The sequence below is a fragment of the Pocillopora damicornis genome, chromosome 4 (assembly GCF_964200805.1).
Source record: "Pocillopora damicornis chromosome 4, jaPocDami1.2, whole genome shotgun sequence".
In the NCBI taxonomy this organism is placed as follows: Eukaryota; Metazoa; Cnidaria; class Anthozoa; order Scleractinia; family Pocilloporidae; genus Pocillopora; species Pocillopora damicornis.
In genome coordinates this window covers 4419738-4443538 of record NC_142673.1, presented here as the reverse complement: position 1 = coordinate 4443538, position 23801 = coordinate 4419738, and the positions used below count along the sequence as shown (strand labels likewise).

Sequence of the window (23801 nt, the reverse complement as noted above, 5' to 3'; positions counted from 1 at the left end):
CAACATTGAAAACTACAAAATAAGCTGGTTTATCATCTCTTCAGCAAGCGCCTACAACAATATTTCCAGACGATGTAACCTCTGCCTAACTGAAAAACTCTACATTATTAAAGCCGACAAAGCAAGGAACCTTAACAGAAGAGCTGAATTAATTCAAATTCCAGATGCCGCCATGAGAACAAATACTCCCTAGTGAACATCGACACCAGATTACAATAGAATTACTAATTAACTAACTACTGTATATATATGTAAACTAAGTGAGGTATATTCTTCATTAAAATCTGTCTGATGATCGCGTAAGCGTGAAACTCAGAGTCACAGAAAAGTTACGTCTTATTGATTTGTCCAACTTTCAGATATTCCACGTTCTGCGAACGCATCGAGCACTATACCGCAAGGATAAACTATAATCAAGATTATATATATATATATATATATATATATATAAAACCATCGTAACCATCGTTAATATACTATAAAATGTGCATAACTGATGTGGCGGTAAATTTAGATGTTTTGTTTAGCTGTTTACCAGCAACCATTTGTTTCTGTGGCGGCATGAAGACACAACTTCATTTCGTTTGTTAAGGGATGATATTCAGGTCGGCAGATAATCAGTAATTTTTCTTTAAAGCAGAGGTTGCATCTTTAACTTGTGCTATTAACGATGGCTACGTATATTCTTGTGATTAAAATCCCCTGAAGAATAAGTTAATGTATATGTGTGTATATATTTGGTGCGAGACAGAAATTAAAAAATTCCCTGAATTTGGCGTTGGTAAGCCAAAATTAGGCAACTTAAAAAACTATATTAAGAAAAAGGAAAAAAGGAAGCATTTACCGATATCAAATCGTTAGCATGTAACTAAGGAGTTGACCATAGCAACTCACCAACTTTTTTCTGACACAGTGGGTACCTCTTCCATGTACATGCACCACTCTTTATCCCCGATGAGCCACCAGCCAGATAACCACAGCTACGGGTTTTTTGAATTGTTGTTGGATATCCTGGCTTCCACAATGAGCTATTTAACGGGCTGCCATCTATCCATGTCCACTCTTCCTTGCTCAACAGTCCAATGAAGAAATTGTTATAATATGGCTTCAAGCGTCTTATTTCTTCTAATAAATTGGAGAAAGTAGATCTCAAACCCTCACGAGTTATCTTGGCCAAGGTTCCACCACTTCGATTGCACCGCTCCAAAGCCTGTTGCCAATTAAGTTCTTTTGGGGAATATATCAAATAGCAACCGCCATGAAGGGGAAAAAAGCCCTGACGGCACCATGATTGAGAAACTTCATGGAAAAAGAAACAAATAATCTTGTCAATAGAACCATCCTATGGTTTTTTATTGTAATACACGCCACAGTTATCAGGGAATTAGAATCACGGGTTATTCTGTTTCACTTTAGTTTCAGAATTGGGCTTACTCAGTCGATAACAGTGGCTTGTTAATGTTTGAAATGTTCTCATCAACGACAATATCTATAATTCAGTAATCTTATTTGGCTTAAGTACTAAACTAGATAATTTCCAATTGACCCATGAATGTACATGTGTCAAAAGAGATCTTCCCCACCTCTAAATGCGTAAACATTGTTTGCCCAAGGCCCTCCTTTGCCGTCTTCACTGCATTTATCACTCTTGCCATACTTATCGAACGTTTCTCCTGCCGTAGCACTGGATAAGCACTGCCCATGATCTTGAATTGCAAACATGCGGAAACCTCTTTTGCGAGCCACAATAGCACACTTTTCAACTGCGTTCTGACGTACACGGTAATTTCCATCCAAGACAGGGTCTGTTCTTTCTAAGTCCGGAACTGCACGAATGGAAGAGTCGTCTCTGTAGCACCCCACATTTACATAATCTATTCAATTAAAACAGTTTCGTCACTGGAAAGTAACTGAGTTTAACTGAACAGACGAGTGACGTGCCTGGTGTTTTATCAGTTAGTAAAAAGCATGGCTAATATCTGGTTTAGCGAGAAGGTTTTGCCATACCGCAACGATCCGAAGAAACCATGTGGCAAAAACCTTAGACTTAGAACTACATTAAGTCGACAATTCAATAATATTTGTTGTTTGTATGTTATGCATCACTTATTTGTATAAATCAGCATCATTGCATAGGGCAAGAACACCTAAAAACATGCTTAGGGAAAAACCAGCATCATAGATCAAATATTACTTGTGAGGCTGAATATTCGTCATTAACGGAAATGCCTTTTATTCCATGTAAAAGAGAAGTACCATTTATTTTCTAAAGCCGTCTTTAAAAAGTATACATTAGTCACATAACTGAGAGGGTTCTGAAATTTCAAAGACTAACTTTACAAACGAAGGTAAGGTAATGAATCTTAAACCTTGTCACGCAATCCGCTATTTCAATTCCTGCCCAACAACTCTGACCCCGACTTGTGAAATAAAACAAATCTTTCTCTTTTGCCATCAGTGCCCATTTTCTTGATGTGTTAGAACTGCTCAAAAATGGATTCTTTTTCCCCGATAATACAAGAAGAAATCTTTAATTATGAGGTTGTGGAACACAAACTGTCACGTTACGTGGATCAAATCGACCAACCTTGAATAATGTAAACATCGTTTGACCAGGGTCCTCCTTTGCCATCGCCTCGGCAACGATTGCTCTTACCATATTTGTTAAACGTTTCTTCTGCTGTGACACTGGCTGCACACCACCCGCCATTCTGAAGTGCAAACATGCGAAAACCCCTTTTGCGAGCTGCGAGGGCGCACTTTTCGATCGCGTTTTCACGGTCCTGGTAGGCACCGACCAATAAAGGGTCAGCGTCTTCTAAATTTGGAATTGCACGATTGCTTGTGTCTCGATAGCATCCCACGGTTTTGTAATCTGGTGAAGTCGTAGGTAATACTAAAGGTACAGAGGTATTAAGTTAGAATAAATCTTCAAGGTCTTCAACATAAATATAGTTCCTGGATGACCTACACTAGGAAAAACTATTCCAAAGGCACCAGGTTGACGAGTTGAGTTGAGTGAAGTATTATCCTATCATGTATAAAAGACCATACATGACAGAACCACCGAAAGAGGTGTCTCCAAACTTGTAAACGTGTCAAGAATAAGTGACTTACGTCGAGTCTGTATGTTATGCAGCTGCATGTCGAGCATTGCCTACAAGGGCAGATTAGATTAATCAAAGAAATCGAGAAGAGGAAGAGAGAAAGACATAAAAAGAGAAAGAAAATAAAAAGAGAGGCGAATTTAAAACGCTCTATTCTAAAAGAGACTTATACAAGAAACGCAACAAGGTCAATTAAAATAAAAATTGGCTGGTTCTTGGAACAATATCACTGGGAAAAAATTTTGTGCTTTTGGGAAAACAAGCCCCAAACAGAGACATTATTAGACATGCTTACTGGTTTGATTGCATCTTGCCCTTATCTTCATAATTTGATCCACGGACAATGCTTGAGCGTAGAACTGCAAGCAGGAAACTTTGCCATAAAATTGTACCTCACGGTTGTTAGACGCTCCTATCGTAAGATTTCTTTGAGTTGCCAATTCCACGTTGGATCCAATAGACTTGTTCATAACCACGCTGTCATTCACCCACACAGACGCAACGCCTGTGTGATAATCGTACGTGGTCCCTATAAAATTCCACTCATTTATTTTGATAACACCATCCTTACGCAATAGGTGAATATTAGAACGATCTCTCACCATATAACGAATTTCAAGTCCCCAAGTTGAAGGAAAAACCCACATCGAGCAACCGTAATCATATATCGGACCAGCACCAAAGGCAGACTCGTCAGGGTGCACCCATGCAAAAACACTCATCGAAAACCTTGTATCGAGTTCTCCCTCATTTTCAACTTCCACGTAGCTGTTATTCAAATCACTGAGGAGAAAGGAACCAACTGGATTACCCAAGGGACCTCTCGTCAGCGTGATGTTATTAGATACTGCTTTAGTGGCTCCATTTGGACTCAGGTCAACAACTCCATCGGTTGGACTGGTAGAAAAGAGAGCCACAGGAAGGGGGACGTCTTGGAAAATAAACAAATTTGTGATACGTGAACAATATTCTTCCATCGACTTTCTAATGAACAGATGAAAACAATCTTTATGTTGCACAAATAACTATTGCGAGAAGTTTTTTTGAAAAAGGTAGCTCGGAGGAATTTCAACAAACTAAAAACACCTTTATGTACTAGCCACCAATATGTAACGCATACCTAACAGTTCCTCACAAATATATCCTTTACGGCCCGTGCAGGATAGATCGTTCCAGCGCCATCCGTACCCAGCCCAGTTTGAACTCCATCCAATTGCATTTAAGAAAGCTCCACATTTACCATCTCCGCTTGGTTGCCATGGCCCCCATAGATTTTTGTTACTCTTTGCATTCTCACCATCTATCCAAACCCAACGTAGGTTGCTATCAAGACCAAGGGTAAGACCGCGATATTCACGCTGGAGTTTTTTCCTCTGATCTGCAAGGGCCTCTAGTTGCTCTGCACTATTGACTATAGCGATTTCGCTCTTCTGTTTGTGACACAGGTTTCGGGCAAACCGCCACTGCCTGGATGATTGGAAGTAAAACATAAAACATGCTTGTCCTAGTTTGTACCAACCAGGTTCACATCCAGAAATAGAACGGCTACCTGCAAAAAAATTTTTCATGGATTTTTCCCATTGTAACTTCTCTAGTTTAAACACGCAAAATAATATACGTTACTGCGACAGATGATTCATATTGATAACTGAGTCACGCTCTTAAAAGAACAACTCCTTGTTTGTCTTATTTTGATACATAGCTCTCGTCTTAGAATTAGTGAATATTTATTTTAATGGTGTCTTTTTTAATATAAGTGAAAAAATTGAAAATAATCATGTCGACGACCTCCCATTAATTGCATAGAGATCTTCAACCTTGTCCTCAACATCTCTTTTGAAATCCTATGGCGCAAAAAACAAAAAAAATTGGGGGCAGAGAAATCTACTTGCTTCCTTAAAGTATATAGTTAAAAGAAATCTGTTTGAGTTTTAACTTAAACAGACTTTTTCACTTCTTCACCTGATTGAACCACATCGCAGGCATAAAAAGAGAAATTCGCCTTGCATTTGCAATAATCCTTAAGACCGGGATCTTCAAGAGTTATCATAGGCTCAGCCCTATCTCTGCTAATGAAGAAAATCCTACTACAATTCGTTGACAACTCTTTGTGATTGAGGACAGCTACATCCAAGGGATAGTTTTTATAGTTAGAAATATCTAGCTTTGTGGTAACGAAGCTATGTCCCTTTGCATGGGGGTAGATGAAATAAGCCTTCTCTATCGGATTTCCTTGTGGATGTTCGATAACGAATCGGAATTCGTCGGTGTAGAGATTGTCTCCAGAAGGTCTTGTGGATATTCTGAAATCGTTTCCCTTAAGGGAAGACACGTAGAACGTTGCTTCACCTAAAATAATAAATTCAAATGGAATCATGGATCATGTTTTCATAAGTCTAAGTCTGCCTCACAGCGATTCTTGTCGAAGTTTTAAACGGCTAAACTAACCTACCAAATTTCAGCAGTTACACAACAAACACAAAACTAAACAAAACTATATTAAGGTACTGCTCGATAGATAAAACAATTAAGTAAACGCCCCAATCGTGGGCCCAAATTATTTTCTATAGAGCCGGAAAAGATATTTATCTTGCCGTACTTAATTGGTGACAAAGTCCGTGTTGAAAGGCGAAGTCGTCTAAGGCTGCGTCTCCACGATAGCTTGTGCCTGTAATGCCATCAATTATTATCTAGAAATGAAAAAGAAAAATAAACTTCCTAGCTATTATGCAATCTCACGTAAACAGGGTGAGAGACAACGTGTATTGTATATCAAAGCTCTCCTGTTTGTTGAAAATCGTGGAAGTCCTATTTTCATTGGAGAACGATGTCGCAGCCAACGTTTAATCTCCCTGAGTTTTGAACCTGTCAGACTGTTATGTAATGCATGCCTTGATTTACAAATTCCAACGGAATCTGTATACTTTGGAAGACTGTTATTATTAACAGCGCAATTAAATGGCAGAAGTCATTAGAGAACTCACTTTATAGCGGAAACGAGAAATCTAGTTTGACTGTAGCCACCTTAGGCAAAGGCTATGATTCAAATCGTGACATCCCACCTGAAAACTTGAAGTATCGTTTATGCTAACTTGCCCTTGAATCCATCTGTTTCCTTGATTCTTGGACCTCAGCCAAAGCGGTTGTAGACTGTCTGCACCCTGTCTTCTTATGTACACGGCAACACATCCCATGGAAGAGCCATAAATGTGGTAGTAGAAGGTCATGCAATGTGGTCCTCGCAGCCACGGACTCGTTAGCCTTGCAGTGTCTCCCATCTTTCTGGGTCTCGATGTTTCAATATAAATGTAATGACCAGATCCTTTCGAAAGAAAAACTAGTATTAAATGCACGAATTCTTCATTTTGAGTGGCAAATACTAGGACGATCTAATTTTTCTGATTCAGTTGCTAAATCTTCATTCATTCGTTTTTGAGCACGCAGGGTAAAAATCAATTATGTTAGGACCGCTTAGATTAAACTTTATATCTTCGATCTCTGCTTAAAGTGATTCACCCCACATGCTGAAACACAAGTTTTCACAAGTACTATTTATTTCGTTTTACCTGAAGTATGGTCCCCGCTGGGTCCAGTCTGAAAGCTTAATGTCCTGCCTTGGTTTCTTCTCCATGCGAAGATAAAATTTAAATCGCCCCTCCAAAAGCACATGTTATTATCGAAGTTACAATTCCCTAAAAATAAGAGATGAGATAGCCGTTATCCTAAAAGTTGACAAATAAGAAAGTTATAACGAAAGCTCGGAAAATGTGCATTTTATGACAGACCATCGAAAAACAAGCGACAAGAGGATCATAAATGGTTCTTTAATACTTTGAACAGAAGAATGACAAGAACCTTGTACGTCGGTGCTAAATTCCCTCTCGTCATGGCATAGTCCATCAACTAAGTTGACATCATAGACGGCTATACGACTTGTGCAATTTTTGCCAACTGTTGCTTGCAGGACAATCTGTGATAAGAATTATCCTTGAAATCATATCTATTTATTTATTTACTTATTTTGTGACAGTGCAGTCTAATCTAATTGCTTGAAAAGGCTATCTGTGGAGAGGGTTGACACTTGCAGCCAACTTGAACTACCAGGACTGGGAGCACTACTCCTTATTGTTTTTTACCACAGTGACAGATATAATCTATGCAGAAGAGTAAAGAAGAGTAAACATAATCTCATTGTTTCCTGCCTTTAGAATGTGTGTACCTGACACTCGTCAGTATAACCGATATCGACGCTAGCCTTTATCCACTGACTTCCCTGATCTCCTGACTTATTCCACATCAAGTAATCTTCTTGTTGCCCTCGAAGTTGAAGGAAGACATCCAGCCTTCCCACCTCACGTCCGGAAAGGCGATAAGAGAAGCGGAAACATTTTGGTCCCCGAATAAATGGACTCGATAACTGAGCGGTCTGATATACTTTGTCAGGTTGTGATTCTTCGATGTAAATAATTTTTTTTCCTCTTGATACTGAAAAGAAAGGCATAAGCACAGAATTAATAATGGTAGCTGAATATTACATCATAAAACACCTTGGCTTTCTTCGACAATTAATCAGAATACGTCAGGTGACAAGGATAATTCGTAATTAAGTTGATGGACTTTTTTCTTTTCATTAAGGAATAACGGCTTCATCAAAGGTAAACATATCAGAAGTAGTTGAATGGTGGTGTCAATGGTGAAACCATCAATGCCCGTAAAGTTGAGCATTTTGTGTAGGTGCTGGACAATAAAAATACAATAGCGGTGGCGTCTTTTACTTGCCAGTGAGATTACGGCTCGCTTCAATTTGTTCCCTTGAGTTTTCTGATCCTCTCCTCCAGTCGATTTGATCCCAAGGTGCAAATAGATTTCGCCATCCACAAAAACTCTCTTTAAAGGTGCAGTTCACTGAAATTGCATCAAAAAATGGCGATAAAATGCGGTCTCGGACAGCAATTGCTAGATTAATTCACATCGTATTTACATCAGTTGTTGTTAAGAACAACTTACGTTTACCGCTTTCAGAGAAGCAAGGGTTTTCATTTTACTATGAGGTTATAGGTGAAGGGAACGTTTTCTTCCCTGACATTTTGCCTTGAGAAATCAGTCTGACTCATTAAGAAGTGACACGAGTATTCTCGATGCAAGTGAAAAGAATCCTAATTAATACAGTTCAAGCCAAACTGCTTCTTGTTTAGCAGCACAAGGGCAGCATTACCTTTAAAGAGTTCAGATGGAGTAGTGTCACCATCTGAAACGCATGTTAGGTTCTCACTGAAAATGAGTTCATCAACTGCAATGCTTGATGCAAAAGTCACGCCTGCAATGCCCTCTATTACTACCTGTGAGCAGATAAGACGACATGGTAAGGGTCCAGTCATGAATTATAGATCCTTATGCAACTTAAATTGTGGAAAACCTGGAAAACCTTTGGGCCTTCCCTGATGAAGAATAAAAAGCACTCGGTCCATTTCCCAAAGTCTTAGTGTTATTGTTTTCTTAGGGAAAAACGTAGTTGAACTACCTGATAAGTTCCTTCGTTGCTTATAGCCACGCAGCCTTTGATCCAATCGCGCGATGAGCGGTTCCCATGACGACTCCATATCCTGGATTCACTGCCGTTGATTATAACATATACAGAGAGAGTCTCAATGGTGCTGCCGTACATGGAGTAAAAAAATGTCATCCGCAGTGGCCCTCTCATCCACGGGCTTTTCAGTTTGGCCTTCTCGTCGTACTTTCGAGGGGATAACGTTTGAATGTAGATATACGAGCCGTTTTCTGTGGAAGCGTAAAATACATCCCTTATTAATTTAACAGATATACGCTCAATAATAGAACACGTCAAAACGTGGTTGAAATGTTAAGTAATGGTATTCCCTTGTTTTCTAAGGGAATTTATGTTAATAGTCAAGTGTTCTCACGGCAGAGGACTGGATATCCTGATAGACGTCATGTGACGTAAGCAAAAATATTTTTTGCGTGTGAGTCGGGCCATGCGTATAAAAAAATGGTGTAATGCTATGTTTCATCAGTGAAGAATACACGTGGAAAACCTTAAAACCTTGTGAATATTCTGTATAACAAAAATATCTGCACCCGAAGTGCAGATAAGTACGCCACTGTTGTTCCCGCCATATTTTGATGTCTTCTGGGATCTATCTATTGGTAGACAGACGCGCGGCAACATGGAATCTGTTTGTTTCGTTTGATAGAAAAAGTTAAAAGCTGTTAATGATGACATCGTCGTCTGTCCTTCAATAGATCATGAGTAAGACCCAATCATACTGCGTGTACGGTCCATCTCTTCATATGAAAATGGCATAATTTCGGCAGTTAACTCGCGAATCATTAAGATACATGTAAGGTCTTAACTTTATCAGGATATAAAGTTTCCAGACGGTACCTTATTTCAAAGGGTACATTGCGCAGAAAAATGAAACATCTAATGTACCTGCGTAGTCAGTGATTGGTCCAGTGTCACTGCTTAGAGAACTTCCTTGTCCAAGTACCCAATCGAAATGGTCGGTGTATCTTTCATTGGACCAGCTGCAGAATGTTCTCTCATCGAAGGTGCAGTTCCCTAGTGAACGATAATACCAAAAGAGCATAATCCTTTTGATTGCTGAGGGAAACCTGTTTGAGCCTTTACCTTAATTTAAAAGAATACCAATATAGCCTTAAACTGAGTTTCCTTATAAAATAAGCTATGGCTTCAGTATTACCAGTTGAAAATAAATTAGTGGAACGTAGGGTACCATGGAGAATTACCCCCAGGCCCCCAACGTCATCGAAGATCCAAAAATATCCTCACAATTTTGAATTGATCTTGGCTGCTAATCGTGAAGGCGCAAATTAGCACGATACATACAGGGTGTCGAGTGGAGCGACCATAACTAGACAAATTTACAGCTAATTCATAATGTGTAACCGTTTCTGCTGTTTCTTGCCACCTGTGCCTATTTAAAGACACTTTTAGCACCTACACTGTAAAATTAAAAGAGCTGATTTGGCCCCAAAAATGGGGCCAAAACGAGTGAGTCCAGTTTGGCACTTGCTTAGGGTCAATTCAGCCCCATTGAAATGGGGCTGTTTTTGGCACCAATTTTGGGGCTGAATTGACCCCGTTGTAGGGGCCAAATTGGACCATGTGAAGGGTGAAATTGAAAAATACAGGGGCCACTTTGAAATTTATAGGGGCCAAAACAGCCCCCGAAATTTCAGCCCTCTCACAAATGGCACCTTTAAAAAGAGCCAATTCAGCTCCATTGTGGGCCACTTCAGAAGTAGAGGGCTCTTTCCTCTCCATGCTGATTTTCCCCCTTACATTCAAATAATGAAAATACACCACATACTTTATCTTTCAAACACTCATTTATTAGCTTCTAGATATTGTTTCTGTAAAAACCTTTTATGCTACCTGATTTGACAGTTATTAAGAATCTTAATTGTGGTATAAAACAGACAAACTTTGAAACATCATGTGAAAGAATATAACATACATACATATTTAACATTAATTCAACCATTTTCTAAAATAGATCTCTTCCCTAAATCAGTATACTTCTTAACAGTGCAAGCATTGCAAGAAATTACACCCAAGAGACACTTGTGAGTAAAGCTTCCCTTTTCAATGACTTAGCAAATGTGGTAATGTAAAGCAACTTATAATTAAGACTGATTTAAAGTACAGAAAGTTATCAAAATAAAACAGAGGCAACAAATGGTCCAGTTCCTGCACAAGAATATAGATCTTGTTTGATTTGTGCATATGAAAAACAAAGAGCCTTAGAGCAGCAAAGAGTATTCTTCCAGTGGATGTGAGAATACATGCACTCATATTACTACTCTAGATATTATCAAAATATAAACTATCAGCAAGTACTACCGCAGGCATTTGCCAAGTCATTGAAAATAGAGGAAACAGTGACAAGAGTCTGCCTGTGCCCAATTTCAAGCAATGCTTGCTCTAAAAAAAGTCAAAATTGCCTTTGACCGATTGTAAGAAAATATAAATAATCCAAGTAACCCAATGAGAGCATCAAGAATCTTTTCTTATGAGAAGTGACAAATTACACTTCCCTCTGTTACTATATTCAGGTGATTGATGTACTGAAGATCTCCAACAATTAAAATTTGTGCTGGACATAATCTCTGATTGCTGAATCAACATCAGCTACTCTATGCAATAAAAACAAGTTTTACAACCACATTAAAATCAAGCCAAAGTGCAAAAAGTGCCTGTAGCCAGAAAAAAGGAATATATATATATATATACACACTTAAGTTAAAGAATTAAAGAGGATGCATCAATTCTCTGTGACTGAGTTTTGTGCCTAAGTGCTTGTCAGACAGAAAAGTTCTGTCTGACAAGCGCTTAGGTGCGAAATTTTGAGTCACAGAGAATTGATGTGTCCTCTTTAATTCTTTAACTTATGTATACTTAGCTCTACTACCACAGCATTGAGCACTTTATGCCAAGGTAGACTCTACCCCCACATTTACATATATTTATATATACATATTGTTTTTCTAAAACTATAAGCTAAAACACCAGAAATGGAAGTGGAAGTTTAGCTCAATGTGTGTAATTTGTCTCCCATTCAAGACTTGAAAAACTAATGTATGACTCCCAAAATATCTGAAAAAAATCAGCTATTCTATGTCCAATATTTATCTAATGGTTTGACAACAGGAATATTTTAAAAAATTGCAAAATCAAAAAAACTAAACAAAAAGGCAAAATTAATACAACCCCAAAGTACTTGAACCTTTGTATCTGGACTTCATTGGCAAATGGGCTCAGAAATTTTTGCTGTTCATCTTAGTACCAAAGTAGCAGTTTTTTGGACTTGTACCTCCAAAATGGTCACAACTTCATTAAATGCATGTGATGACAAACACACAAGAACAAAGGTCATGAACTTAAAAGGTGAGAGTGATTATTTTGCAACTTTTTATTTTAAGGCAAGAGATTCAGCACCACAAAATTGTCTCTCTTCACTGCAAGCAGAAGAGGTGAAGCAATAGATTTTTAGACCATACCAATCCATTCAGTTTCCAAGTCAACTTGGTCTAGTATCCTGCTAACCATACAAGGATACTCTGCAATAATTTTTTTTTGCAATCCACTGTTGCTCAGAGTACTGCTGATGAGATATCCCTTCTGGGTATCCAACTCTACTGAGGCAGAGAACTGTACAAAAAAACAAACAAATGAGCAAATTAATTTGTTGTCAGAGAACAGTAAATTTTTGCAACTACAAAGTTGCAAAATATTTGTAAGCAAACTGTGCATAAGAAGTAAAAACACAATAATGGTGATCATCAATGATGTATTTTCACCAAACTGTATATGTACTTATCAAGAAAAGAAATCATACATCTATGCACTTCAGTTTTAGTTCAGTATTCATGAATAAATAAGGATTGCTTGTAGACTTAAAAAACAAAACAAAGAAAAGTTTCTTACCCTCGATGGTAGTTGGAATTTCGAAAGCCATTCAGGAGGAACCTGTAGGTAAATATTTGTTTTCAAAAAAATTAAACTGTCTGATAACATCCTATCAATTCACTAATTTTTTAATTTACCAGATTTAAAAATTGGGTTTACTTTGTTTTATGTATGGTGCAAGTAAATACATATCTAGTATATTTCAATAAAAATAAAGCAAATCTCGCCATTTTTGTAGGTGCAATCCCCGAGATTTGTCATCTTTAACTGACCAACTGGCACCTTGTGTGTTTTCCTTTAGGATATAATCGAAAGAAAGTAGTCGATAATGTACTCTTCACCATCCTGCTAAGTTTAATATACAAGAACTTACTTAGACAGTGCTCAGTTCTGTCGCCTCGTCCATAAAACAGAGATCCTTGAGCGATTTATAATATTGATTTACCCATTTCTTTCGGTGCCAATGTCACCTCTAAATTTTCATAATCGCTGATGTTTTCTGAATCATCAATCGACGTTTGAACCGTCTTACTCGAAGGACTTGATTCTGCACGCTGAAAGAGTGATAGCCAAAATATCAGCTTAAGTGGATGCAAACAAAGACATAGACATAAAAATATCAGTTCATCTTTTCAAGAAAAAGATTAAGAATTCAGAGTGAGAGATCCTAAAATCAGAGAATCTTGAAATAAGTTAAATCCATCTTGTGCAAATGCAGTATTCGAACTGTAACCGTCTCTATCTCTCGGCGCCAAAATTTGATCACGTGACTTTAGTTGCGAAACCGCTGAGACTCAACAAGACTCGGGAGAAGAGGCGAACCATTCATGCGTCAAATTCTCTGGTGGGAAAATTAATTATCGTACCGACGAAGAACTCGTGTCATCTCTAGGTTCAGCGTTCATTGCAATCAATTTCTTGAGGTTTAGACGCTCTTTTATAATAGGGATGTAGTGCCTTGGTACGTCTGCATCTTGGGCGATCGCAAGGAGATCTTGGCCACCGCAACCGTCTTTTTCTGCAAGATAAGATACGAACAAAGATCAATGGAGCGGTCAAGTTTGTGAATGTAAAGTTGCAGTAAAATACGTTGTTAAGAAATTTCTTTTGCCTACCTTTCCTTTCTTAAGTCTCATTCCATGCGACTGTAGTCAAGAAACAGCTTCTTCAGTGACGAATTCGCTGCTATAATTCATTATTGTTTCCGACGCACGTGGTCTAGGTTCGACTAATGCCATCACAGCCAGCTCACGCTCACGTCTCGAGAAAAAGCCAACGATTAATTCGTTGCGTGACTCGGTGTTCAGTTACGAGAGGAACCGTTGAAAATTTGAACACTTTATAAGGAATAGTATAGGGAACGAAATATGGTCGAAATAAGAAAATTATTTTCACATTTTCTTTTTTTTTCAAAAATTGCACCTCGTTGGGGCCAAATTGGTCTATCCTACTTGGCTCTTGGAAGGGCCAAATTGAGAAAAAGTTCCAAAGTAGAATTCATAGGGGCCAATTCAGATTTTGGAGGGGTCGAAATGGTACTTGTCACGCCCGTTTTGGCTCAAATAGTCCAAAACGAACCTTGATGGGCCAAACTGGCCCTCGAGAAATTGGGGCCAATTTGGCTTTTGGGGTCAATTTGGCTCTTTTCATTTTACAGTGTACTGTGTAGTATCTGAACTGTGGATCTATCATCGTGAGATATCAGTTAGGCAAGACAGAAAAATAAAAAAACTAAAAGAGACACATGATATATAATGTTTACTTTCAAAGCAAATATACGGCACCGCGGTCGAGAATATATAAATTCAAAACTGACTGACTGCGCGGTTGGCCCACCTCGCGGTAAACCACCGAAGCAAATCTCTAAAATTATAGTCGCAAAGAGAATCTTTCAACATAATCAAATCTCACTAAATTTTGAAAAGCTCCTCACTGGAAAAATTATGATAAACTTCCAACCGTTTAGTGAATAGTTAACATCGGGATGATTTTCATTTATTTGCATTCGAGATGTTTCATTTAGATTTCAAATTCACGCAATTACATATCAATTCGCGGTAAGATATAAAACCGGTTAATACTTTGAATTAACATTGCCTCGAGAGCGTTTAAACAAAATAAATTACATACATTACTTTGGTGAGTGCCGTGATAGACAAAACAAACAGAGAAAATTACGTTTTAAGGTTGAAATTCCTCATAATAAGTACATCGACACCCCCCTAATTCTATTCATTGCAATATTTCTGTAGCAAATCGTAGCGAACAAATTTGAAGTTAACTGGTTTGTAAGAAAGGAAGAAAAGTCAATGAAATTTTCCTTTCTTTGCTGTATTTGACCAAACAGCTACAGACCTCTAATACCATCATATCTTTTATTACCTCCTTTATGACGCACGTAATAATTGTTTGACAATCCCTTACACTTCGATTCTCTGTAACACCGAAAAATAGGTTATAGACGGAAAACAAGAGAGAAGCAGTTTCTCAAGACGGTAATAATTCTGCTCGTAGATTACATAGAGGCTTTCACGCTTTTTTGGTTGCTAATTGAACAGAACAGATAATTTTTACCAGCTTCCACTTGGATTTTTTTACAATCAAGAGATAAAACTTACCGGTGATGTCTTTTGAATAGCCTCCTGCTTGGAAGGGAAAAACAGTGGCAATCATCACAAAGAAGCTGGCAAGAAGCAAATGTGTTCCCTGGATAACTGGAAGCATCATTCCAGCAAGTTGATGCACGCTCTGGAATAGAAATACTCGTTTCAATTCAAACGCCGTCATTTACTAGTCAATACTTTTAAAATTTGCATGACGCAAATTGATCGACTTCGGTCGGCGTTGGCACCGTGAACAAAAAAAAAAGATGTGACCGGTGTTCTCGTGATACTATTTAGCTAGAAGGGAACTCAATTAAAAAATATCAGTAGGCGGCCTCAACGTATCCAATTGTCGTAAAGCACACTTGCAACTAGTTTCCAAACAAGGACAATTTGAAATTGAACTTTGAAAGACCGCCTGGTGGAAACTAATTTTCATGCATAATCAGAGCCACTTTATCTTGACACGTTATTAGTTACAACTAAAACACGGATGCATGCTGTCTAAACATTTGAAGATGAAAACCATTTCCGCGCGAAAATACAGTATCGTTCAGTTCCTCACCTGCCCTCCACCCATAAGATGGTTTTAAAAAAAACTCTTCAGGAAAAAATAAGAAAACCGGTTAGACACCCCAGACACGTTAAAAGAGTAGGTGCGTTTTAGAGTCTTAATCTAAACAAGCAATGTTACATAAACAGCCCACGGTTTCTCGCCGAAACTTCAAAGACTTGCGGATAACAAGAGTGCTGCTATGTTTGAATTTGAACTTCGGAAAGGAAGAGCCATCTCAGAAAGAAAAAAAACCTTTTTAAGTAATTGCATGTCACTGAGGAGAGGATTTCTGGATGAAACAGAGACTGTTGCAAAGTATAAAATGACCCAAATTTCGATGTTTAACACCTGATCATACATTCACCTAGTTACCGTGTACAAACTTGACAAAGGGGAAGACACAGAGGAATGATTTTGGTTTTATTCTTAATGGCCTAAACGCCGGAGAGTTTGCCTGATTCCTCGCCCGCCTGAGACTTACGACACGTTACTCGTTATGTAGATCGGTGAAGTGTGTCTGTTCAAAATCAATTAATTTCCGGGCAAGGTTGTTTACAAGTTCTGATACATTATTTATCTTTGGAACCGTAAGAAGCTTAAGTTATGATTCAAACAATCGTCAAAAATAATAGGAATAGCTGGGGGCGAACCTGGTTATCCTCAGATCCCTAAATTCACCTAACAGTGACAAGGGCATGCATATTGAGAACTAGTGAAGCTACAACTTCAAAAAAAAACCGCTGAAGTATTGCATACATTAAAATCGTATAGGCGACAGGAAGTCTTCCTGTCGCCTTTGAAATTCAAAGTCAAATGAGTGATGGATTTCCATCTTGAAAAATTTACTTTGGCGTTTTCGAATTATTCATTCGCATTTTGTATACTTTCGACACTCCTAATTTGTTTCTCCCTGATAAGTTTAACCTGTTTGAGGTATTTTCACTTTTATTTACCATCACTTCAGTTCTTCTCAGTTGATTCGCAGCCACCCATGAAATGATTCTTCGATATAAAATGCAGTAAAAATGCAAAGCATAGCTATAGGCAAAGTTTATTACGTTCAACACGGGAATCAACTTTAATTTTTCCCACAACTTTTCCATCCATTCGACTGCCTTAATGAAGCTGTTACAACACCGTTAAGTTTTCGAATTGCTTTCCGAGTCAAGGAGGTTTAATCACATAGTACTGAAACTGTTTAACTGTTCCCTGTACCTCGTTATTCTCGTAGTAACTGTTTGAACGTGTTGTTTTCTTCTTTAAAACACTAAAATTTGTCGCAATAAAGAATCCTCAAATATCCATTTTGTGGAGTAATATTGTGTTGCAAGATTCGAGAACCACTATATAATTTGCGTCAGAATATTATTACAAATGTTTCAGTATTTTTACTTGCTTTAATGAGCAACAAAAAGGTATTAATAATTAATTCCCCCATGATGGAAGCTCACCATATTATGACAATGTCAGCGATAAACAAACACAAAACGCTCTGGAACACAATTCAAAGTAGCATTAAATTTTAAAAATCTCCAAATTTCTATTTTTTTTGGCGACAAAGGTAACTCGTATTTGTGAAACATACAGTTAACTTCTCTCTCTCTCTCTGGTCTAAAGAATATAGTTTATAAAAAATATATCCCAGTCCAAATCATGAAAGAAAAAAAAAAGTATTTGTCAATCAGAAAAGGGAGTTAGAGTTCGTAAAGTGCTTTAATTAACGGATAATGCTCTGTGTAGAATATTCTACAAGCGAAAAGAAACAAGAATCAACTACAGGTCTTTATTTTTCTTCTTCTTTTCCAAAATTTTTGTCGAAGATTGTCGACTGAATGATTTTCAGAGACTGCTAAGTTTTCCATGACTCGGCAATCAATTTCACTCCACGCAATATTCTTAACACGCCAACAAAACGCCTTTAAATGCTTTGTAACTTTTGTCTGGCACGTTTTTATACTATAGAGAGCTAATTCAAACTTTCCACAAGCTACGCTCTGAGGAGCGACGATCGACCGTCTCGTTTTGATTTCCTAATATTTAGAGTGAAAACGGATAACTACAGCCACCGAGCTATTAATTTTACAAAGAGTAATTCTATATAAAAGGCAAAGACATTACTTACGTAAGAAAAGCTATCTTGTTTAGTTTGCGTCGTAGTCTGCTGAAGAACGTGTAATTTAACTGAAACGAGCCTAGTTCATGCCCAAAAGTTAAGTGCCAGAAGTTAACCACTAGGATTGCTACACGCGGGACCACCTGCCTTCAGTAAGATCCGTTAGTCTCACTACTTGAATTACCTACAAGATCTACTTATTAAAAACCTCTATGCAACCTCGCCTTATACTGCACGTGATAAGAACATCACGAAAGCGTCATTCACCTGAGCATAAGGTGAAATTCTTATTTTACCAATATCTCAAGAGAGTAAGATTAGAAAACCTTAAACGACACAAAAAAATTACCTGACTTTAGGCTTGAAAATATCTGCAATCGTTTATTGAAGACAAATCGTGATGACTCGGCAAAGTTAAAGCTTATATTGGACTTGTTTTTATTGATTGCGAGTTTGCTGTCTGGAAACAAGGAAAAACAAGCAACGAGTACAGGTCAGTTGGTAAACATCATCCGAACATTATATCGAACTTACGTTCACCACATCACACATGTAGTCCCGTCCTCCCTTTCTAAACTATATCAGATAAATCGTTTTAAGAAGAGCTTTAACAAAGAAATTTTAAAATTACCAATAGCATTATTAGTTTTTAGCAAAATATTATATTGTTCCACCGTGTGGTCGAATATATCAGCTGGGAACATCAGTGAGCTCCAGTCAATCCAAAACTTCGCCAGCAAGAGAGTTACGAACTGTAATAAATTCGACCACGTAACTCCTTTGCTTCGCCAGTTGAACTGGCTACCCGCGAAGCAATTACTACTATATAAGGACGCGGTAATAACATACAAATGTCTGAGTGACCTCGCTCCACGATACCTGAGCGATAAGTTCATTAAGCGCTTTAGCATGCATGCTCGTTACACGCGCAAAAGGGACTCGCTTCAGATACCGATCGATTTGTAAAACTGCCACAGGCCAACGTTCTTTAACCTATAGAGCAATTAGCTTATGGAACAGTTTGGATAGTGACGTTAAGAATCATACCTCCTTCAAATTTTTTTAAGATGGCCATAAGGAAGTACCTCCACACGGTATATTAGCATGAACTTTCAGAGCTTGTTTTGTTGTGAATACTGACTATATTTTATCATTATTATTATTATTATTATTATTATTTTATATATTCATACATTTGTAAATAGATTTTGAAAAACCTTTTGAGGAACATCTGTTATAGTTATTATAATTATTTATAATATCTTTTAGCATGTTCGATAAATTCCATCCGCAAGCTATCGAGGTAAAGGGTCAGTGTGGTATGAAAAAACTGTAAACATGATTACGCGTATTGGGAATTTTGTTTGAAAGCATAGCCACGCTTCACTCAAAAGTGAAAGCCTCCCATTTTAAAATTATATTTGGACGAAAGCTACCGATCTATTCGTTACTTCCGCTTTATAGTAACTTCCTCTTTATGGCAACTTCCTGTTTGGTGACGCCACTTCCTCCCCTTTACTTTCCTTATTCTTCATAACTTTTAGGGTTAACGATGCATTTAAGCCCCTAAAATGGAAAAATCTATCGAATTTTTATCATTAACTGCTTGGATTTGCAAGAGACTGTGCAAAACAGGTGCTTTTGTTTGTTTTGGCTAAAAACGAGCCAAGAAGATTCTGTGAAGCCAAATGTCATGGATGTACACGCATACGTAGTGCTTTTGAATATAATTGCCTTTTTGCTTAATTTTGTGACTTTACAGTCACCACAACCCGACGAAAATCATTACCCTTTTTACCCTTACCTTGGATTGTGTATATATTTTTCAGAAAAATTAACTACTATCCGCTACAGTCAGACACCTGATGAAATACAAATCACTTGTCATGTGTGCATATGGAATTCTTTTCTCCTTATTTATTACACGAAGATATGCCCATGGCATTATATCATTTGCTATCCTCTCTATTCAATACAAACGACACAATCACGTACAGTTCTTGGCAAAAATTAACTATTGCCTCAAATCAAAAATATGTTTTGAGCATTTAAGAGCCATTTTCCGAGAAAATCGTAAATCGCAAGACACTCGTAAAAAAATTGAATTTTTTTTTCTTTTGCCAAAACATCCCTTTTAGTGACCTAATTCAAGAGAAAATAGTTTTGTGTTCAAGCGATTCATTGTACAGGAGAAATAACAAATAGTTTGAAAAATCGTTTTATTGCTGTCTTTTCGCGCTTAAAAACAACAGAATCCGACCGCAACTTCGAGAAAACGGTGAACGCATAAGAAACAATCCCTAACATCGAAACTTCAGCCGAGTATTATTTCGTTCTTAATCTTTAAAATCCTAAAAGAAAATTTGAAGAAAGAAGTTTTTAACATTTACAATCGACAAGTTTAAAAAGGTCGTATTTGTGTCTCTTGAAATGTTAGAAAATGAAAGCGAACTTTAACCGTTGTAAAAGCCCTCTGGTATATGCCTCTTCCTAGTAAAACCCATATAGAATAAAGCCTTGGCTATTGAAGTAAATTACAGGAACGTTTTAGCTCTGGAAATTAAATACAGCCCTGACACTGGAGTAAGCAATTTGAGAATTTAAGTTAATAAACTTTATGCAAATTAGACGGCCCGCTGAATGAATTCATACTAAATGCAAAGTTTATTGTAAAAGGACTACTTACTGTTGCTTGTAATATGTTTTTACGGTGAAAATGTTATTTCTAGCTTTCAGCTGTGTTGGTAAGAGCCGTAAATAACTTTTTATATGACGACTGAAAAAACGTTTCTTTAGTTACTTTGCTACCAGCGAAATCATTGAGATCGCAACTTCGAACTGAAGCTGTCATCGCTTGACGAAACTCCGTTACCACAATTTTAAAATAGTTTTCTTCAGGGGGAAAAAGCAGAATTAAAATGCATTCGAGACCGTTGATTTCGATTTTGAGTTCGTCTAGTTAAGATTTCAAGCCACCACAAGGTCTTATGACTTCTACTGACCCGGAAATCGGGCTAATAATAATCTTTGAGTTAACTATGAACAAATCACGCCGCGAGCGCGAGAAAAAGAGAACCACTCCGCAGGGCTGAATACGCGATGTGGAGTGTTATAAAATTCCACATTCTCGCGCGTAATGCTTTCTCTAGAGACCTCTAGAAGTGTTGTTTAGCGAAGATAAACAAAGTTATCTTTGGTTAACTCAAAGAACTTGCAGAAATACCTCCAGCCTGCATAAAAAGGCGCTTTATGAGCCAAGCGAGGCGAAAGTGGCATTTTGCACGAAGCGCGAGAAGCGACGAGGGGAGGAGAAAAATAAAGCTTTATTTTTCTCCATCCCTCATCTCGCTTTTCGCACTCGTTTCGTGCTTCGAGCAAATGCCGCGTTCGCCTCGCTTGGCTCATAAAGCGGCTGTTATGCAGGCTAAAATACCTCTTCACATTTATAAGATAAGGTGTCATTGATTTGTCAGAGCGGGAAGAGACATTTATAACGTGCAAATAGTCACGAGCTGAAAGGTAACTGACTGATTTGTAACAAGGACTAACCCTGACAAACAAGAAATGATCTCACTTTCCGAAAAGGAACGCTCTTTTAAACATAAACAAACTTCAAAAATAAGTAAAGGAAGCAAAACAATGAACAAAATAGATTTTCTCTTGACTTAGTTATTAGGGACCTTACGATCCGACAACGGCGACGGCGCCGGCAACGTGAGAAGTCTGGGTCGAGCGGGGCCACGTCGTGTTGGCGTTCCCGCCAAAATTGAGATTACGAATTTTACGAGCGAGAACGTTGACGGTCATTGATGTTTATCGTGTTTAAGTCAACGAAAGTTTTTTAGAAAGCCATGCCAAAGTTCCGTGACACTATTCTCCTGGCTCATGCTTCCCGTTTGATTAACGCTGAAGAATTCGTGATTCTCTACGATTTCAGGGTCGTAACGAGATATATTTTTTCGTCGCTGATCCCGTATTTTTACGCAAATTTTTAATCCCTGATCCCAAAAGTGATGAAAATTTTGATCCCTGATCCCACAAAATTTTGTTGATCCCAGTGTATTTTCTATCCATAACTTTGTCTGGTAATCATTTTTTACCAATTCGCCAATGCGACATTAGGATAAAAAGAAAAAATGAGCTACTTCACATTTCTTTCACTATATTATGATGGTCCAAAGTATTAGTGTCCTACCTGAATTATCTCGGTTCCCACTTCTTTTGTTCGTTTTTATCATTGTAGAATATTACCTTTGGCAATCATCGTTGAAGGATCCGTCACTTCGTTGACACGTGTTAACAATCTTGATTTTTCTCAAATTTAACTATCAGGTGAATTTCACTTAATTCAAAACACACTAACTAGTGCAATACTATACAAATTCTAAACGTTTTATACGGGAAACACGAGGAAACAAATTTTTCCTAAAAATCTGATAACTTTCGAATCTATCCGCTTGAAAAAGCAGACTGCTTGAAATTGACGTTGATATTAGCCTCATAAACTTTAATAAACTTTCTGTAACCAAAATTAGAATAAAACGTATTTATCGCAGCGACCTTCCTAGACATTCGTTTGAAAAAGAAAAACCGTTTGGTGATGCTATAAACTTTAAAATTTCATGAGCATGCGACCTAGTCAGTTTATGATACAAGTTTTTGTTATCATCTATTTGCAGTATCTGTGCTATTTGTTAATCCGTTTTCTAGACATCTGAAAAAAATCTATTGAAAAATATCTATCGAGAAAATGTACAACGTGTGTGAAAATTTGATTCCGGAAAGGCCCTGGAATTGTTCTGAGCTTGTTAAAGCACAAATAGTGTCACCCTCCTGCCAGATCTACTGCGTCCAGCTTCGAAACGAGTCGGTTGGTCATCATCGTCTTCACTTTTGTCGCCATCACTGTCGTCCTCACTACTGCTATCATAATCAGCCTTGTCAGAGCCCTTAGCCAAGTTTTTTAGGCGTTGCTCCTCGTTTCGGCATAGAATGAATTTCTCACCATCCTGAACCACCGTTACAATATCTAAAATACACTGAGGTGGGTTGTTGTTGTCTTCATTGCCTACAGTGTATAATAGTGCATCTCCGTATCAAGAAATGGCCCATTGTTCCGGGTCAACTTTTCCAAACAAAAGTCCTAAGTAATTGGTAGTCCTGAGGGACTTTGGCCGAAGGGAGGCGGAAAAGCTTGTAACTGATCGAGAAAATTATCGGAGTGGCAATTTTGCTGCACTGGGGAGTGGGTAGTGTAAATATGAACTAGTAAAATCAATCTCCATCGGTGTACCCAGGGGTAGACTTGACCCTCGTTTAGGGCATTGAGCCAAAGGTTCGCAAATTCAGAAATAATTAAATTTATCCGTATTGCAGTGACTCATTTAAACCACCTCTCTCTATATGTAAGTCAAGTCGCCTGGTTTTTACCAGTCAGTTTTTTCAACGTACAAATATATTTTCTGGTCTTACTACTGATCTTAAATGCAATCGAAAGTGACGGTTTTCTGTGGAGAGCCTCGAGGCGATTGAAGACCTTGTTTCTGGCGCACAGCTGTTTTCAAACGAGGCATTCATCGTTTTTAGAACCAGCATGTTTACCTGACACGAGGATCCTTCTTTGCAAAGGCGCCGAATTCCTGTAACTATGTTGATGATACAAGATATACTGATCAAAGCAATGATTTCTAGTTTTTGCGAGAGCATGTATTTGAGTTATTTTCGTTTTCAATCAAACGCGTGGCAAGATGAGGGTGTGATATTTTTTCTCTCACAAGTCTCACAATGAAGAAGGTGCGAGTTTTTTTATTTATCATTTACAAAAAAAGCAGGTCCTGCTTAAAAGTAAGTCTCTCTCATTACATTACTACCAGTTTTACAGCGGATTTTAACAGTATTTGTTAAAAGTAAGGAGCTGTCAACAGCTTCTCCAAATTTTTCGCAGAGAGCAGGCGCTGGCGCACAGCTGTTT

General features: G+C 37.9%; 2 protein-coding genes and 1 long non-coding RNA gene across 4 annotated transcripts in view; all 3 read right to left on the bottom strand.

Annotated features, from left to right (window-relative positions):
- Positions 1-7559, bottom strand: part of LOC113685629 (uncharacterized) — a 43368-nt gene extending 35809 nt beyond the window's left edge. The window contains exons 1-11 of the mRNA XM_089205018.1: positions 7327-7559; positions 6963-7077; positions 6674-6799; positions 6170-6429; positions 5707-5797; positions 5070-5456; positions 4228-4656; positions 3403-4038; positions 2588-2896; positions 1584-1874; positions 895-1299 (exon numbers count right to left, since the gene is read on the bottom strand). Coding sequence (XP_089061144.1) covers positions 895-1299; positions 1584-1874; positions 2588-2896; positions 3403-4038; positions 4228-4656; positions 5070-5456; positions 5707-5797; positions 6170-6429; positions 6674-6799; positions 6963-7077; positions 7327-7404 — 3127 coding nt within the window. The 5' untranslated portion in view covers positions 7405-7559. The remainder of the gene's footprint in view (positions 1-894; positions 1300-1583; positions 1875-2587; positions 2897-3402; positions 4039-4227; positions 4657-5069; positions 5457-5706; positions 5798-6169; positions 6430-6673; positions 6800-6962; positions 7078-7326) is intronic.
- A 319-nt stretch (positions 7560-7878) lies between these two features.
- On the bottom strand, positions 7879-15950 carry LOC149046541 (MAM domain-containing glycosylphosphatidylinositol anchor protein 2-like). Its single transcript, XM_089202589.1, has 5 exons — positions 15177-15950; positions 9559-9687; positions 8629-8885; positions 8323-8446; positions 7879-8012 (listed from the first exon to the last, which is right to left on the bottom strand). Exons 1-5 carry the CDS (start codon positions 15343-15345, stop codon positions 7879-7881), a joined length of 813 nt encoding a protein of 270 aa, XP_089058715.1. The 5' UTR covers positions 15346-15950.
- LOC149046542 (uncharacterized) lies at positions 11621-13418 on the bottom strand. 2 transcript variants are annotated; one of them, XR_016186141.1, is made up of 4 exons: positions 12932-13418; positions 12786-12853; positions 12577-12618; positions 11621-12300 (listed from the first exon to the last, which is right to left on the bottom strand). It is a non-coding gene; the product is annotated as an uncharacterized LOC149046542 (long non-coding RNA). The 2 variants fall into 2 exon arrangements; XR_016186142.1 differs by lacking the exon at positions 12786-12853.
- Positions 15951-23801: the final 7851 nt, after the last annotated feature.